This window comes from Theobroma cacao, chromosome 3 (assembly GCF_053813885.1).
Source record: "Theobroma cacao isolate CCN51 chromosome 3, ASM5381388v1, whole genome shotgun sequence".
Lineage (NCBI taxonomy): Eukaryota > Viridiplantae > Streptophyta > Magnoliopsida > Malvales > Malvaceae > Theobroma > Theobroma cacao.
The window spans coordinates 42783066-42798873 of record NC_142641.1 but is presented as its reverse complement, the minus strand read 5'-3'; the positions used below and the strand labels follow the sequence as shown (position 1 = coordinate 42798873).

The 15808-nt window shown below is 35.5% G+C and overlaps 4 protein-coding genes across 7 annotated transcripts; all 4 read right to left on the bottom strand.

The window, feature by feature from the left end:
• Positions 1–750: 750 nt before the first annotated feature.
• Positions 751–4375, bottom strand: LOC18606211 (uncharacterized). Of its 2 annotated transcripts, none has more exons than XM_018116723.2 (3): positions 3896–4375; positions 2132–3556; positions 751–1917 (listed from the first exon to the last, which is right to left on the bottom strand). In XM_018116723.2, exons 2-3 carry the CDS (start codon positions 3536–3538, stop codon positions 1588–1590), a joined length of 1737 nt encoding a protein of 578 aa, XP_017972212.2. In that variant the 5' UTR covers positions 3539–3556; positions 3896–4375; the 3' UTR covers positions 751–1587. The 2 variants fall into 2 exon arrangements, with proteins under 2 accessions (XP_017972212.2, XP_017972213.2); XM_018116724.2 differs by having other exon boundaries at positions 3965–4375.
• A 618-nt stretch (positions 4376–4993) lies between these two features.
• On the bottom strand, positions 4994–7576 carry LOC18606210 (uncharacterized; the record flags this gene model as incomplete). Its single annotated transcript, XM_018116725.2, has 3 exons — positions 4994–6798; positions 7142–7194; positions 7281–7576. Coding segments are annotated over 3 exons (2058 nt in total), but the record flags the coding sequence as incomplete, so codon positions are not given.
• A 446-nt stretch (positions 7577–8022) lies between these two features.
• Positions 8023–9695, bottom strand: LOC18606209 (RING-H2 finger protein ATL22-like). Of its 3 annotated transcripts, none has more exons than XM_018118152.2 (2): positions 8966–9695; positions 8023–8217 (listed from the first exon to the last, which is right to left on the bottom strand). In XM_018118152.2, the coding sequence occupies exons 1-2, from the start codon at positions 9588–9590 to the stop codon at positions 8105–8107; spliced, it is 738 nt and encodes a 245-aa protein (XP_017973641.2). In that variant the 5' UTR covers positions 9591–9695; the 3' UTR covers positions 8023–8104. The 3 variants fall into 3 exon arrangements, with proteins under 3 accessions (XP_017973641.2, XP_017973640.2, XP_007039745.3); XM_018118151.2 differs by having other exon boundaries at positions 8023–8232; positions 8966–9692; XM_007039683.3 differs by lacking the exon at positions 8023–8217 and adding an exon at positions 8239–8530.
• Positions 9696–10720: 1025 nt separating this feature from the next.
• Positions 10721–13773, bottom strand: LOC18606208 (deSI-like protein At4g17486). The gene is made up of 5 exons (XM_018118154.2): positions 13498–13773; positions 12830–13039; positions 12060–12347; positions 11647–11727; positions 10721–11266 (listed from the first exon to the last, which is right to left on the bottom strand). The coding sequence occupies exons 2-5, from the start codon at positions 12981–12983 to the stop codon at positions 11121–11123; spliced, it is 669 nt and encodes a 222-aa protein (XP_017973643.1). The 5' UTR covers positions 12984–13039; positions 13498–13773; the 3' UTR covers positions 10721–11120.
• Between the last annotated feature and the right edge of the window lie 2035 nt (positions 13774–15808).

Below are 15808 nucleotides of genomic sequence, written 5' to 3'. Positions count from 1 at the left end.
CCTATTTCCTGGATGGATGGATGGAGCATCCAACTTTGCTTTCCGTGAGTTGGATGAAAGTAAGGATAGAGATAGCTTTATTGGTCATTCTCCTTTCTTACATTGGCCATCAAACCCACCTTGTATATATGTGACAAAATTGCCACTTTGAATAAGGAACACTGAACCCGTTTTGATTATTACATATTCTATCACCCAAGTTCTAAAAAACCAAGTGCTTAAATTCCCAAATCAGAAAAACATCTTCTCATGAATATTTGTTGCTACTCATGAATACCTCAGATAGGTTAGCTGACAAACAGAGTCAAATGTGCTCTCAGATTACTGAAAGGTGGCTAACCATTGAGACCTATACCATTATGTTTTGACAAATATAGACGCAAACCAAGGGAGCACAAAACAGAGACAAGCCTAGCAGTAACTGTTGGTGTGTAAGAAATCGTTTCAGACATCATCCAGATTTCGTTAGAAAGGTGTAGATAAAAAAATAGGAAGGGCAAATGAAAGCAAAAACCCTTGTGGGTTGAGAGAGGAGGAACAACAACGTATATTTTATCAAAAACTACAGTCTTATACAAAGATGGAGCTGGCAAGGAACTCCAAATACCATTATTATGATTTATTTAAAATACGCATTACCACTATTGCTATTTTTTTTTTTTTTAAAGATTGTAGTTTCATTGCAAAGAAGGGTGGAATAATCCCCTTCAAAATACATCAGTAAAGAACCAGTGATTTTTGGGCTATACCTGGGCACAAAAAGCAGGTATATTCTCTAAATCTTACTCATATCTACCAAGAAAAATCTGCTATACAAAAATCTGACACTATACACTTTCCATGACTGATACATGCACAATCCTGCCTATACACAAACACATCAAGTCCTGGCAGTAGAACAAAATAGAACCCGACCCTTCCTACCCTTAATACCACAAAAAAACTTTAACAGACAATCAAGTAGCACAAAAATCATCAATTCAAGAGCAGAAAGTCAGCCACCCGGTGATAGATTACAAGACATTCGATACTTCACAAGCTAGAGTTTTCCTCACCAGTTCCATAAATCCGCAGAAGATCCTGCTACCTATAAACCTCTTCTTTAGTCAACTTATCAGCAACTTTTTCAGAAATTTCATTGAAAAAACTTATCCACAAAAGAGTCCACCTTCCTTAGAAAAGCCTATAGTTCCAGCATCCTCTCATAACTATCATACTCTTTTTACACAGGGTCAAAGTGGCCCTGCCCAGCAAATGAAACAAAATGCCATCTCATGTCCCCCAACATAATTTTTTTTTCAAGAACTTGTACATTTAACAGACAAGTGTCAGAAACCAAAGACCCCATAGCCCTCTGCCTGAAGTTAGCGTCACTATAACACATTTCAAATCGTCAACAGCCCTAAAACACCTTCCCAGCAGTAAACAAAATCACTATTGCTATTAACATCTGAAAATTTGGGCATCAGCAAGTCAAATTCAGTAGAAAAACTTTAATGATGCTACAATATTCCAACTTCAATCTTCAAACATAATACTGCTTCTCTTTTGAAATGTTCACCTGACAATGCCATGATCAAGATAGACTCAAGGTGAAGCTTCAATCGAATGTTTCCCCTTCATCTTGTGTTTTAGCTCATACATGTACAGGAAACGATCTTCCTCAAGTTTATCTAGTCCCCATGTTATTGGCTCTAGTTTTGCTTCAAGTTCCTGTAACCTTGCTTGTAGTTTCTGAATTAATCTTTTCAGGGACTCAATTTCTAATTCGAAAGGCTTTGCCTTTTCTCTACATTTTGCGATCTCTTCGTCTAACTTTGCAAGCACGGGGTCTATTTCAGAATTCTCTTCATCTGTGGAAATGATTCTGCTGCTCATTCTACTCTGCTCATCTGAATTAGTTAAGAATGATAACAGCTGACAAAAAACCAAATATTCATTAATTAAGACTTCAAAAATTGATCTTTAAAATTATAAGAAATTGACATGGTTGATAAAATTTTCAAAGCCAGTCTTAGACTTCCTCTAAGTTATATAACTAGTAATTCATCCGATCCTCATTCAAAGAATTTATGCGAAAGTTCATGACAACGAAAGGAGCAAGTTGTAACAAATAAAAATATATACTTACCACAGAGAAGACACAGCGGGTTTCAGCAATAAATTTGCATGTTACACAATAAAAAACTTGATTGAATTTGTCTCTTTTTTCCTCACAGACGTCACAATAAAACTCGTCATCCATGTTATGTGCATCTTGAGGTGAATTCAATTCAAATTCAAAAGGAGAATCTGTGAGAGTTAAAGGATGTATGTGGCATTTATGGTTTATTGTTTTTGGTACTGAGAGATGGCAGTGGAGATGGATGCTAAACCTACATGCCACACATCGAAGGCAGAAGTTGTTGGCTTTCTTACGACAAATGTCACAGCTAATTCGATCTGTTTTATCAATAAGAGTGAGAAGGTGTGGGTGAGGTCCATACTTAAAAGAGGGTGTGAGCTTCGCACAGTCCTTATCAAGGGTAAATTCGCACTTGTCACAGCGATAGGCTAGCAGAGACCTGACATCGAATCCGCATGCCGCACAATAATACTGAAAATTTTTGAGTGGAAAGGCTGAGAGGGTGAGAGGGTGTTTGGAATGAAAGGGATGATGGATCTGTTGTGGTAATTCAAAAGCACATGATCTGTGAAAAAAGAAGCTGCATCTGCTACAACCAAAAGTATACGTAGGACCTGAACAAATTTCCTCACATGCTCTGCATCGAACTTCACTGCCATTTATGCTTTCACAGAGTGCTAGTGGATGCTGGTGACTAAAATGTTGAATCTGCTTGGCATCTTCAGATTTTACAGTGGGAAGTAAGGCGCATTTGACGTCTAGTTGAAAACAACACCTTCCGCAGCTGAATGTCAAGAATGAGCCACGTTCATCACAACCCCCGCACGTGTAAATGAATGAACTTGTGAGCAAAATGAGAGGGCATGGGTGGAAGAAATGATTGATCTTTCGTGGAATGCTGGTCATGCAAGAGTTATGGAGGAAAAATTCGCATTGCTTGCAGCCATAAGCAGTTGCAGAACCAGAGCACAGCTTTTGACATATGAAACAACAAACTTGATCTTCTTCCTTTTTCTTCTCAAGAACAAGTTGTAAAGGATGCCAGTGAGTGAAGTGCTGGATAAGTTCCTCACCCTCTGATTTCATGGTGGGCTTTAGGGCGCATTCAACATGCATATCAAAATTACATTCCTCGCAGCGATAGCTAGAACCAGCGCCACGTTCGATGCATAAATTACAATTATAGACAAGGGGAAGCGGTAAAACCTTGAGGACAAGAGGGCATGGGTGCAAGAAATGTTCAATCTTGGGTGGAAGCTCAGCACAGTGATCATGGATGAAAAAGTTACACCTGCTGCAACCATACGTCGGGCCAGATAAGTATTTCAGACATCGACTGCAGCAAAGCTCTTCGTTTCCCTTGTCGATGAACGACAGAGGATGTCTATGGAGAAAATGTTTAATGAAATCCATCTCTCTTTTACTGCTTTTCTGCAACAACAATGAATCCAAAATCCAAATCCTTTAGCTAATCAGACGATGACAGAAAATTGCCCAAGCAGAGTGAAACAAGACAGAGTAGAGAGAAAGAATATTTTTGAGCCTCCAAAGCCCTGAAAATGATATCTGTGGTATCAAAATCTATTCACAACCGTTTAGATGTAATGGAAATTTTGGTAGACATGGAAGAATATAAAAAGTTAAAAAGAAAGAGAACCAAAGCCCTCTGTAAAGAGGCAATGAAAGCGTGGGTTGGGGGATCTTTGGGGTTAAGGAAGGAAGGGATGCCGTTTACAAATGGATAAGGTGAAATTCGAATCAAAGTCATACCTTAATTAGCAAAAACAAGAGTTATTGTTCCTTGGAAAAACTGAAATGGGATGGAAGGAGTAATCCAACCTTTTTCCTGGATGGATGGATGGAGCGTCTCCTTAACCCGCCGCCCTTCTTTTCTGTTCAACGGTGCCTATCTTCGATTTCTCACCTTCTAAACTCCTAAACATTCAAAACCCTACTAACAGAACAAAAACCAAAAAGCTAAACCATTGGCTTTCATTTTTATTTGTTTTTCTGTTTTTTTCTTCGTGTTTGTTTTTTGTTGGGTATATTTTTAGCTGGTAGATTGCCCTTTTTTTCACTCCTATCTTCAATTCTTTTATCTTTTTTTTTCACTTTTTATTAAAGGTTTTGAATTCTTCCTAAAAATTTTTTTCTTTCAAATTTTCTGAAATTGCCCTAATCTGGAATGAGGTCAGCTTTTTATATCTGATCTCACCTCAGACTCGACCCTACTGAGCCATGCCCAGCTGGCTCTCTTTTCTTTTTCTTTTTTTATTTTGTTTAATGTTTTTGTTTTTTTGTTTTCCTTTCTCTTTTTTTAGATTGCTTAACCTAATGTTTTGATCATTCTAAGTTTTAATTACTTAGCTGGACTGGTTCCTGGCTACTGGGCCTCTACAAAAGAAGGTTCCAAAGAACTAATTGATATCTGATAAGGCCCAAGTAATAAAAAAATAAAAAATAATAATAATTAAAATAAAGATGGTTCTTGAGTGACCGTAATAAATGTTGTTTCAGGAATCACATAACTGAATTATCTGGCGGAGCGATTGGAGCGAAATGGCCATAGTCGAAAGAGGACTTGTACATCCGGGACATGTACCGCCCGTATTTTCTTTCGCTCAAGCTCGTAACTGTACAGGAAACGATGTTCCTCAAGTTTATTTAGTTCCCATGTTATTAGCTCTAGTTGGTCTTCAACTTCCTGTAAACTTTATTGCAATTTCTCTAATTCTAATTTTAGAGGCTCTGCCTTTTCTTTAATTTTTGCGATTATTTCGTCTAGCTCTGCAAGCCCAGCCTCGCCTCTAGAAATATCTTTATCTATGGAAATGGTGGTGCTCCGGCCTAAGCATGGTAACAGCTGAAAAAAACCAAATATACATTAATTAAGATTTCTTTAAAATTATAAGAAAATAGCATAGTTAACAAAAGTTTCAAAGCCAACTAGAACTAGTAATTCATCTAATCCTCCTTCAAAGAATTTGTGTGAAAGTTCAAAGAATTTATATGAAAGCTCAAAACAATGAAAGGAACAAATTGTGGCAAATAAAATTGTAAACTTACCGAGGAGGTGACACAGCCGATTTCAACAATAAATTTATAGCTTACACAGTAATAAACTGGATTTTCTTTGTCTCTTTTTTTCTCGCAAGCATCACAATAGAACTCTTCATCTTCGTCTTCTGGTGAATTCAATTCAAATTCAAAAGGAGATTCTGTAAGGGTTAAAGGATGTATATGGCATTTATGTTCTATTGTTGTTGGTACTGAGGGATGGCAGTAGAGATGGATGCTAAACCTACATACCACACAGCGAAGGCAGAAGTTGTTGGCTTTCTCATAACATATGTCGCAGTAAATTCCATCCGTTTTATCAATAAGAGTGAGACGGTGCGGGTGAGGTCCGTACTCATAAGAGGGTTTGAGCTTAGCACAATCCTTATGAAGGCTAAATTTGCACTCGTTACAGCGATAGAATGGCAGAGACCTGACAATCAATCCGCATGCCGCACAAGAATCATTCTGTGGATAGGATGAGGGAGTGAGACTGTGGGTATGAAAGGGATGATGAAGCTCTTTTGATAATTCAACAGCGCATGATTTGTGGAAAAAAACCTTGCATCTGCGACAACCAAAAGTATTTGTAAGACCTGAACAAATTTTCCCACATGCTTTGCAGCGAACACCACGGCCCTTTATGTTTTCAAGGAGTGCTAGTGGATGTTGGTGACTAGGATGTTGAATCTGCTTGGCACCTCCAGATTGGACAGTGGGAAGTACGGCGCATTTGACATCTAGTTCGAAGCGACACCTTCTGCAGCTGAAGGTCAAGAATGAGCCGCTATCTTCACAACCCCCACACGTGTAAAAGATTCCACTCGTGCACAAAATGAGAGGGCATGGGTGGAAGAAATGATTGATCTTTCGTGGAATGCTGATCATGCAAGAGTCATGGAGGAAAAATTTGCATTTCTCGCAGCCATAAGCAGTTGCAGAACCAGAGCACACCTTTTGACATTTGAAACAACAAACTTGATCCTCTTCCTTGTTCTGAATAAGCTTTAAAGGATGCCAGTGAGTGAAGTGCTGAATAAGCTTCTCACCTTCTGATTTCATGGTGGGCTGTAGGGCGCATTGAACATGCATATCAAAATAACATTCCTCGTAGTGATAGCTAGATGCGCCGATAGGTTGCATACAGAAAGTACAGTCACAGGGCAAGTAATCATGCGATAAAATATTGAGGACAAGAGGGCATGGGTGCAAGAAATTTTCAATACTGGGTGGAAGCTCAGAACAGTGATCATGGATGAAAATCTTACACATGCTGCAACCGTATGCCGAGCCAGATAAGCGTTCCCCACATAACGTGCAGAACAACTTTTGGTTTCCCTTCTCGATGAACCACAGGGGATGTTTATGGAGGTGTTTTTTAAAAATTTCCATCTCTCTTTTATTGCGTTTTTGCAACAACAATGAATCCAAATCCTTACGTTTGCGGACAGGATGGCTCCAAGCGCTGTCCTTTTGGCCGCAAATGCCCAAACAAAGTAAAAGTAAAACAAGACAGAGTAGCAGACAAAGAATAAATTTGAGCCTCCAAAGCTCTGAAAATTTTGGTATAGAGGGAAGAAAAACAAAAGTCAATGACAGAATGTTAGACGACGAAACTGAGTTTTACAAGTTAAAAGAAAGAGAATCAAAGCCCTCTTTAAAGAGGAAATCAAAAGTTCATCTAGTGCAGATAGATTCGCTTAAGTTTTGCTTCAAGTTTCTACAACCTTGCTTTTAGTTTCTCAATTTCTAAATTTAAAGATTCGGGCTTCGTGTCTATGATCTCAGATCGATGAGATGAGTTTTTGGTATATAAACATAAGCCTTTTCTTTTGGAAACGTGGACCGTGACAAATGATATCAGAGTAGACCACCATGACTAATGATATCAAGTTTCTCAAAATTCTAACAGTACCGAGACGCCAAGCCTGAGCCATCTTCATCACAATCCACACAAACGTAATGTGGAGTTGTGAGCAGAATGAGAGGGCAAGGGTGGAAGGATCGTTGATCTGTCGTGGAATGTTCATCATGCACAAATCAGAAAAAAAGTTGCATTCCTCTCAACCGTAGGCATAGTCAGAGCACAGCTTCTCACATATACCGCACCAAACTTCCAAATCTTTCTGATCCACAACTGCTAACGGATACCGGTGAGCAACATCTTTTGAAACAAGCATTACTTATATAGAGTAAAATCTTGAGTACAAGAGGGCACGGGCGCAAGAAATTTTGGATCTCTTCTGGATGTTGAGAGCAGGATTTATGAATGTAAAACTTGCAGTCTTTGCATCCATAGACAGGACCCGATAAGCCGTTTCCACATCCCGAACAGACAACTTCATCATTGACCTTCTCCTGCTCAGTCAGCGTCAAGGATGCCCATGGAGAAAATGATCAACAATCTCCATTTCCCTTTGTTTCTACGATCCAAATTGGACACTTATGCCGCTACGAAAGAGGAAATAACAAAGCATGCTGATTGCTGAGAGCGAGAGAGAGACAGAGGAGAGCCTAAGTGTAAAGGTCAACCAAGAGCAGAGCAATGCAAGAGTTTCTTAATTTCTTTGACTAACGTTTTGGGCTTTGGATTTTTTATTAAGTTATTGGGTTGACAAGGATTGAAACCCATCTAAGCCCATTTAAACAAGGAAGAAAAGAAGCATATGAGTCTGTTGGCTATTGGGTCAATATTCTTTTGGTACATACACTGGAAAGCCAACCTGAGAAAAATGTAAAGCACAACCCATAGAGGCAGAACAAAATTATCTAAATATCTCAACTTGTATCTCTAGTTGGGGAAAAAGAAAGATAGAAAGCCTTTACACTGAAAAAAGAAAAAAGAAAAAAAGCATTGTTGCCAACTATAATTAACACTGAATACTCAATTTACATGGTCATTTTAATCATTTTTAGCAGATTTTATGCTAGTAACTTCTTTACAAATTGATTTTCCTTGTCTACATGTGAAACCAGTATCTGGGTATAAAGGATCTTCATGCCTATCAGCATTGCAGCAGCTAAAAGAACCATGCCTGCTATCATTGGGACTGCAAAAATTTGAACCATAATATGAATTAACCATTAAATTCAGTAAACATCAGTTGTCAACAATCAGCAATAAGAGTTTCTGGTGCTATTTTTGTGGCACCTGTTCACAGATATTATAAAATTTTAGAATTGCATGGTGTTAAGTAGCGTTGATAGATTCATGTGGTCAAGCACCCAGCAGCACAGACAGTTCATAAAAGTATATCAATCACCAACTGTGCCAAAAAAATAAAGAAGGAAAATGAAAGAGCCAGCAGAGGTCTCCACAATTTGGCCATGTGTCGGCTGCTGATCTATCTGCCTCAACAATAGTACTAACGTCAATGGAGAAATAAAAATTAATAATAAATAAACAAAAACTTACTGCCCTATGAACTGAGAAGAAAAGGCAACTATCAATGCTAAAGTAAACGCTTGAAAGGAGGAGTCACTAAGATACGATGAAGTGATGAATTAAGGGTGGAAACATGAAGTTGATCAAGTTCATGTTTGCTGGTGCACAAATCTGTTTATTACCAATGAACCTATAAGCTACTACAAACATATATATATACATGAACTCCAATGCATGAAATTTTTTTCTGGAGTTCCTGACTGGCTAACAGATTGTTCATCTAGTACTTGTTTCATTTAATTTGTTGCATCAGGATCACCGAATTCGAGCAAAGAAGACACAAGCTAAAATAGCCAATCTATGTATCACATTAAGAAAGAGAATTGATGAGAAGTTACCTTCTTTTGGTGCTACATGGAACCATCCTGTTTTAGACTGGGAGCCGGAGTCCTGACGTTCTGGCAAGTCCCAAGTTAGCCCGAGACCGAAGCTGCTGTCGGAAAGATAAGAACTGTATGCAAATGGAATTGCGACAGTTTTTATTGTCCTGCAAGAATCTGGCACGGGAACAGGAGATTCTACAGTATAAACATGGTGTTGAGGACCACTTAAACATGGGACTTGGGTGACAGAGGGCCCAAGCGAAGCTGAACAATTGAAGTACGTATAGTTCTTCAAGACATGGTAGTAATCAAATGGAGTGAGGGAAAGATTGAGGTTTAGAAAAACTTCATGGACACAATTTTTGGGGTCAAGGAGATTTAGTTTCCTTGTATCATAAGAAATGGATTTGACAACCAAGTCACCGTAAGATGGGAAGTGGATCATGGTGGAGTTGTTTCTGCAAAAAAGATCAAAACCTCGGTCACCACAGTTTTGGGGCTGATGGGTTTTTAGTCTGAAAGGGAACCTGATATCGAAAGCACCATGACCAAATTTTGCAGGTGGGCAGCTGGACTCAAAAGCCGCTGTACTTGAAAGAACTAAAGAAAAAAGGAGAATGAAGAAGACGGAAGTATCCATTGCACTACACTATAATGCCAAAAACGTGGACGGAAGGACCAGGCTAGTAAATGCTTAGCTTAGGCTTAGTTTTCTTCTGAGTTCTTTATGTTATATATATGAAAAGATGAGAACTTAAAATGGTTTAAAAAAGGGCAAAGTAAAGGAGGAGTCCAGCACGCACGCACAAGGACCGGAAGCGTGAAAGACCACCGAGTCAATGAGGATTGAGCGGGCCCTTAAGTAATTAAATAAGATTCTTCACTCTTCTCTCTTTACGCTTACCCCCTTTGCTAGGAAACATTAAGCAAGACATTCGACATGACTTGAATGGTTGCTTCCAAGTTTTAGCCATCTTTTTCCGTCAAGATTGTTAAGCGGGCAGGAAACTTCCTTGGAGAAGTTACGAATTAAAAGAAAGACTTTTATTCATTGGGGCCAACTGATCAATGATCAAGTCTATAAATCCCTCTAGATTGTGGAAATTGCAGCATTACTTTTTAATTTTGTGGACCACCATAGACTCTGTGCAGGTCTTTTTCTGCTAGGACTTGCTTTTATTCTCCCTATCAAGAGTCCAGAAGCAGCCTCGCTTTCCAAAACTGCTCAAGTCAACGCCCTTAACAACTCTTTTCCCCATATAAAGTTCATTTTGTTTCGTGTTAGTTGCGTCACTGAATGTTTGTGACGACTTCTCCAACACTTGAGGAATCATCCTTACCAATACGGCACGGCACTTTTTTTTCCCTACGGTTCCAGCATTATACAGTCCTACCCAGATGGAGACTTTGACACCTAGTCTGGAGAAAGCAACAAGAGGAACTGGCTGGCTTCTTTAACGTTCTTACTGAAGGCAGATGCAAAGCAGAAAACAGATCCTCATATAAAACAAAGTCACCTTTGCTTCTCGGCAAGTATACTTTCAAATTCACTGTGTTGGTTTATAGAAAATTTCACTTAAACTGAGATGATAGCTAACTTGAGCTTGATACATTGCTGTCAATTTTAAACTATGGGCATAACCCATTTCATCCAAATCAATGCAGATTACGTGCGTTCACAACTGGAGAACTCATTACCCTTCTAGCCATCCAAGTAATAACACAAAATTCAAGCTTTCACCTCCAATAAAACCTAGAACCAAATAGAAATTTTATGTTCGATGAACAAAAGAAGTCAGAATATATTTATTTTCTCACAATGAGATAAAGGAAATACAGCTAATAATACAGAATCTGAATATTTGGCCAGGATGCACAACATTCGGAGAGTGATACATTACAAAAACATGGAAATTCTTTCAAATCTAATAGCATCTAGTAACAACCCACGACTTCAAGGGTTATACTCTTAACAGATCTAAATCTTAGCACCGTAGTAAAGGAATAAGTTGAGGCATGAGCACACATTTTAAAATAAAAATGAAGTCAACAGCATCATCACTGTACCTTGAAGAGCTCTGACATGTTCTCTGATGCATTTGGGACCATATGCTAGAAGAACAAATAATAGAACGAACCCAAAAAGAAACAATTACAGTTGGAGAAAAGATCATAGGAGTTCTTTGGCAAGCCTCACTGGCTTTTCTTTCAGAAATGCAACATCACTATTTGGTGTTGTCAGCAGATGATGATCTGAATCCTCTTCCTCACTCTCTGCTGTTAATGATGTTGCGGCAGAATCTAATATCTCATCATCTGCATTGGAAGAATATCTTGATAAAAAACTTGACGGCAATAGTAATCAGAAAGTTAACAAAACTTAAACAATAAACAAGCATAGCAACACAGAATAATTGCTTTTAGATTTTCGACAGACAATTTATCTCATATGTAATGCAATTTACACATGGTTATTCACAGCCCAAGTTAGCAGAACAGCTCCACTGTTCTCACGGTCCAGAAAACTATGTGCAAATGCAGTGTCAGAATTCACAATCGAAGCAACCAAGCTTCTAAACCATTTGCAAGACAATTATAAATCCATTCAGTGCAGCAGTAAAACTGATAAGCACATTTGGTGAAACTTGTAGAGAACATGACAAACCTTTGAGACATGGTTGCCAGAAGAAGCTTACCAGAATATGTTGGATGATCAGGAAGATGTCGAACTGCAGTAACTTGAATGCTTTCTGGAAGTAGACAGTTGCAAAATGAACCTGAAACATCAAAAACCTGGTTGATCAGATAAAGGGAATTGCAAGGACTACACAATCCACTGTTACATATCCTATAAGTGTTAGAAGCTATTTCATCCCATCCTTCAAAACCCTACATAAAATGAAGAAGAAATGATAGACATTCATATAATGGTTGGAACCATCCAACCTCTGGGCCAGAATAATCAGGAGCTAGCATTAATGCAATATCTAACAATGAGAGATTCTTTTATAAGCATGCCATATGAATATGCAATCTACCACCACTAGAAACCATTAATACAATACAGCTTCTTGGATAACATGAACATGAAAGCAGACAGTTTTCTGACCTAATCGAGCCAGCCTATTTACCCATCCAGGAATAGGCTTTCCCGTTAGCTGCAGGCACACTTCATCAGTGAAATGGTTGCAATTCTTAGCAATCAAATGATACGTGTCTCCATGGTATTTTTGTGAAAGCTGTTCCATAAATGCCCGAAATTCTGAACGAGACATGTTAGTGCTGCCCAATAATACTGATCGTCTGAAGACAAAACCAGGACAACTTCTTGGTTCCACTTCAAAAACCCCACTTGTAGGATACTCATGTGCTCCAAAGCCATACTCCAAATCATGTACTGATTATCAAAAATGGAACAATAGGTTAAAATTCACAGAAATTTTGAAAATAGTAAGGCGGGAGAAATCAAAGATTAACATTTTTTAATAAATAAGAAATCATCAAAAGACGGGGACTATGGACAAACTTCATAAAACAGTTAGCAAACTGAGATCAAATAATGCCATCAGTGAAAATAGTAATTAAATTGCATAACTTGCTTGGAGACATTAATGAACCAATAGATCCCTTTCTTTTTCATTTTCCTTTTTTTTTTAATATCTTCTTTTAAAAGTTTTGTTAAAAAGAACTGCATCATATCCTGCCATGTCTGTATGTCCAAGGCTATTCATCAAATAACTAAGCTTAAGGTAAAAAGCTAGCAATGCCAATCAACTAAATCAACTAGATACTCAAGACAAAATTATCCACATCTGAGCAGAAAGTACACGCATGAGAACAAGAACTAACACCCAAATCAACATAAAGGAGAAATGATACCTTCAATACCAGAGTGGAATATCCCAAGCCCAAACCAGTAAAGGTAGTCATTTATAGGTGTGAGATCATATACATTGAGATACAACAAAGCGCGATTGCTTCCTCCATTACTCTGCCCCTTTGTCACACTCGAATTTGAAGGAAACAACCGCATTGTACCCTTAAAATCTAACCTTCAATCTCCAATGTATATTAGAAGCTCCTCATCCTCTGCACCAGACCAAGAAAACAAATATATGGGTTGTATCAACAAGACGTCAAAATTCAATTAATACAAAATAACACAAATAATTCAAAAGTTTCAGAACAGCTACTGCTTACCATAATGTCATAACAGTTGAAACTGGAACATATAAACCCAGAAAGCAAAAGTCCCCAACAATTTGGTTACCAAGAAAATAAAGCAAAAGAAACGAAAAGCTTTTAAGTATTGGGTTCCTTTTTTTCTTTCCAAATTGTGTAAAATTAAGAGCCAGAGGCATTAACTTTCCCTTTTCTAGGTTTCCCAGGAAACCCCAACAGAGCATATATAAAAATTAACTAACTTTTCCGAGTAAACATTGTGAGAGACGGTAATAAATCCAAGAAAATCAAATGGTGAACAAGAAATGAAAGCATAAACAACAAAAATCTTAGGGAAAAAGAAAATTGAAAGCTTTGTAGCTTACCAATGAAGAGGAGACTCAGAGAGAGCTTAAATGCAACAGCTTTGGGGCAGAGATCAGAGAAAGAAAGGGAGATTTCAGGTAATTCAAGCAACTCTCTTTGTTCTTTTCAGAAAGAGAAAAAAGAAGATACATGAATCATGGAGCTCTTTTTCACAAATAAAAGTGAAGTTCAAGTTTAATTTGTTTGGGTATAAAAAGTAGTACAAGAATTCAGGACTTCATAGTTTATTCAATTAATCTCTCTTACAATACTAAATTGGATAAACGGTTGGGATTAAGAATTTATAATCGTTGCCTGTCTTTAATCTAATCTATTAATCATTTATTTTCCTTTAGATCTCTTTTTTGTTTTCTTTTAGGTTATCAGAACTTATAGTCAAAATTTTAATTATTTATTCAATTTATTTATTGGGTCAATGTGTAAAGGAAGCTTTATTTAATTTTTCTTTTCTTTTGAAAAGATTGTGGAGTGACTAAATTTTAGATTAGTTGCTTTGAGAAAAAGTTGTAATAGGAGATGATAATTCCGATATTTAGTAAGTAATATCTGTTTAATTTCAATAAAATTTAGATAATAATTTTAAAATATTAATTGAGTTTTCATAGAGTTTGAGTATTTAGATAAATAATAAAGTTTCAATAAGAATATTTTATTTATTGTGATTCTTAATCATGATATTTATTTTTAAAAAAATAATATTAGAGTATAGTGTCAATGTGCATGCATTTGTATAGATTGCTCAAATGACTGAACATGGAATGACTGCCCAAATGCAGTCATGTAGGCCAAGAAAAGAAGGAAAATAAAATAAATTTTATATTTTTGAGTTTATAAACATTTTAAATTCATCTATGTTATATACAAAAAAATGTTCATTTAAGTTTTTCCTTATTTTCTACTAATTATTATTGAAAACTTTTTATAACAAATTCAAGAATTATGCTAAACTCAAAAATAAAAAAAAATACATACTATTCAAATCATTTTTTTTTTTGTTTTTGAAAATCATTATGATTTTCCACTTTTCAACCAAAAGTAATGGTCCCTTGTTTCAGCTCTCCTAATTTAAAATGGCTATAATAAATAATGGTCATTATAATCACATCCTAGTGCCATTCCTTTCTTAGGACCATTTAGGCCAGACTTGGCCAATGGCCAACATTCCATAATTTCGTTTGTGATGGTTACCCACATTTAAAGGTGAGTAAAATCAATTTAAATTAATTATCGTCTCAAATTAAATATGATTTGAGTAAATTAGTTCGATTTAATTAATATATTGGATTAGTTGGCTCAAAATGTTTGGTTCAATTAATTTTTTTATTGGTTTTTTATTTTAAAATTTTTGGATCAATCCACTTTAAAAACTAAACTAGTTTTTTACATATTTATATTATTAATATATAAAATATTATTTATATATATTAAGAAGAATTGATAGTAAACTTAATTAATAATATACTTAAAATATATTAGAATATTATGTGTACATATACAAGTCATAATGATAGCAATTTAATATTAATTATATTTATTTATTTATAAATCTGTATTAATATGAAATTACAGGTTATATATTTTAAATGATAATTTATATGTTAATATTATAATATATGATAGTAAATATCCTACATGTTAATATGTTATAATTATTACACTTTACTAATGTTTCGTAATATAAAATGTTATATATATAATTGTATAAATATATTATATATACATATATTTAATTTATGCATAAATATTACTATAATTTATAATAAATTTTATTTATATGATTATATTTAATAACTTTATTAGTTATTGCATTAGATTTTATAATATATTATTTATAATTAGTTATTATTTATACAAACTTTAATATAAAATATTATAACATATAAATTATGTCATTAATTTCATATATATATATATATATATATATATATATAATAAAGTCATATATTATATATACATAATAGACTTTAGTTATATGATTACACTTAATAACTTTATTAGTTATCACCTTAGATTTTATAACATATTATTTATAATTAGTTATTATTTATACAAACTTTGATATAAAATATTTTAACATATAATTTGTATAATTAATTATATATATAATAAAATAATATATTATATATACATACATTTAATTTATATATAAGTATTACAATAACTTATAATAAACTTTATTTATATGATTACATTGAATAAGTTTATTAGCTATTACCCTAGATTTTATAACATATTATTTATAATTAGTTATTATTTATATAAAATTTGATATAAAACATTATAACACATAAGACATATCATTAATTTCAT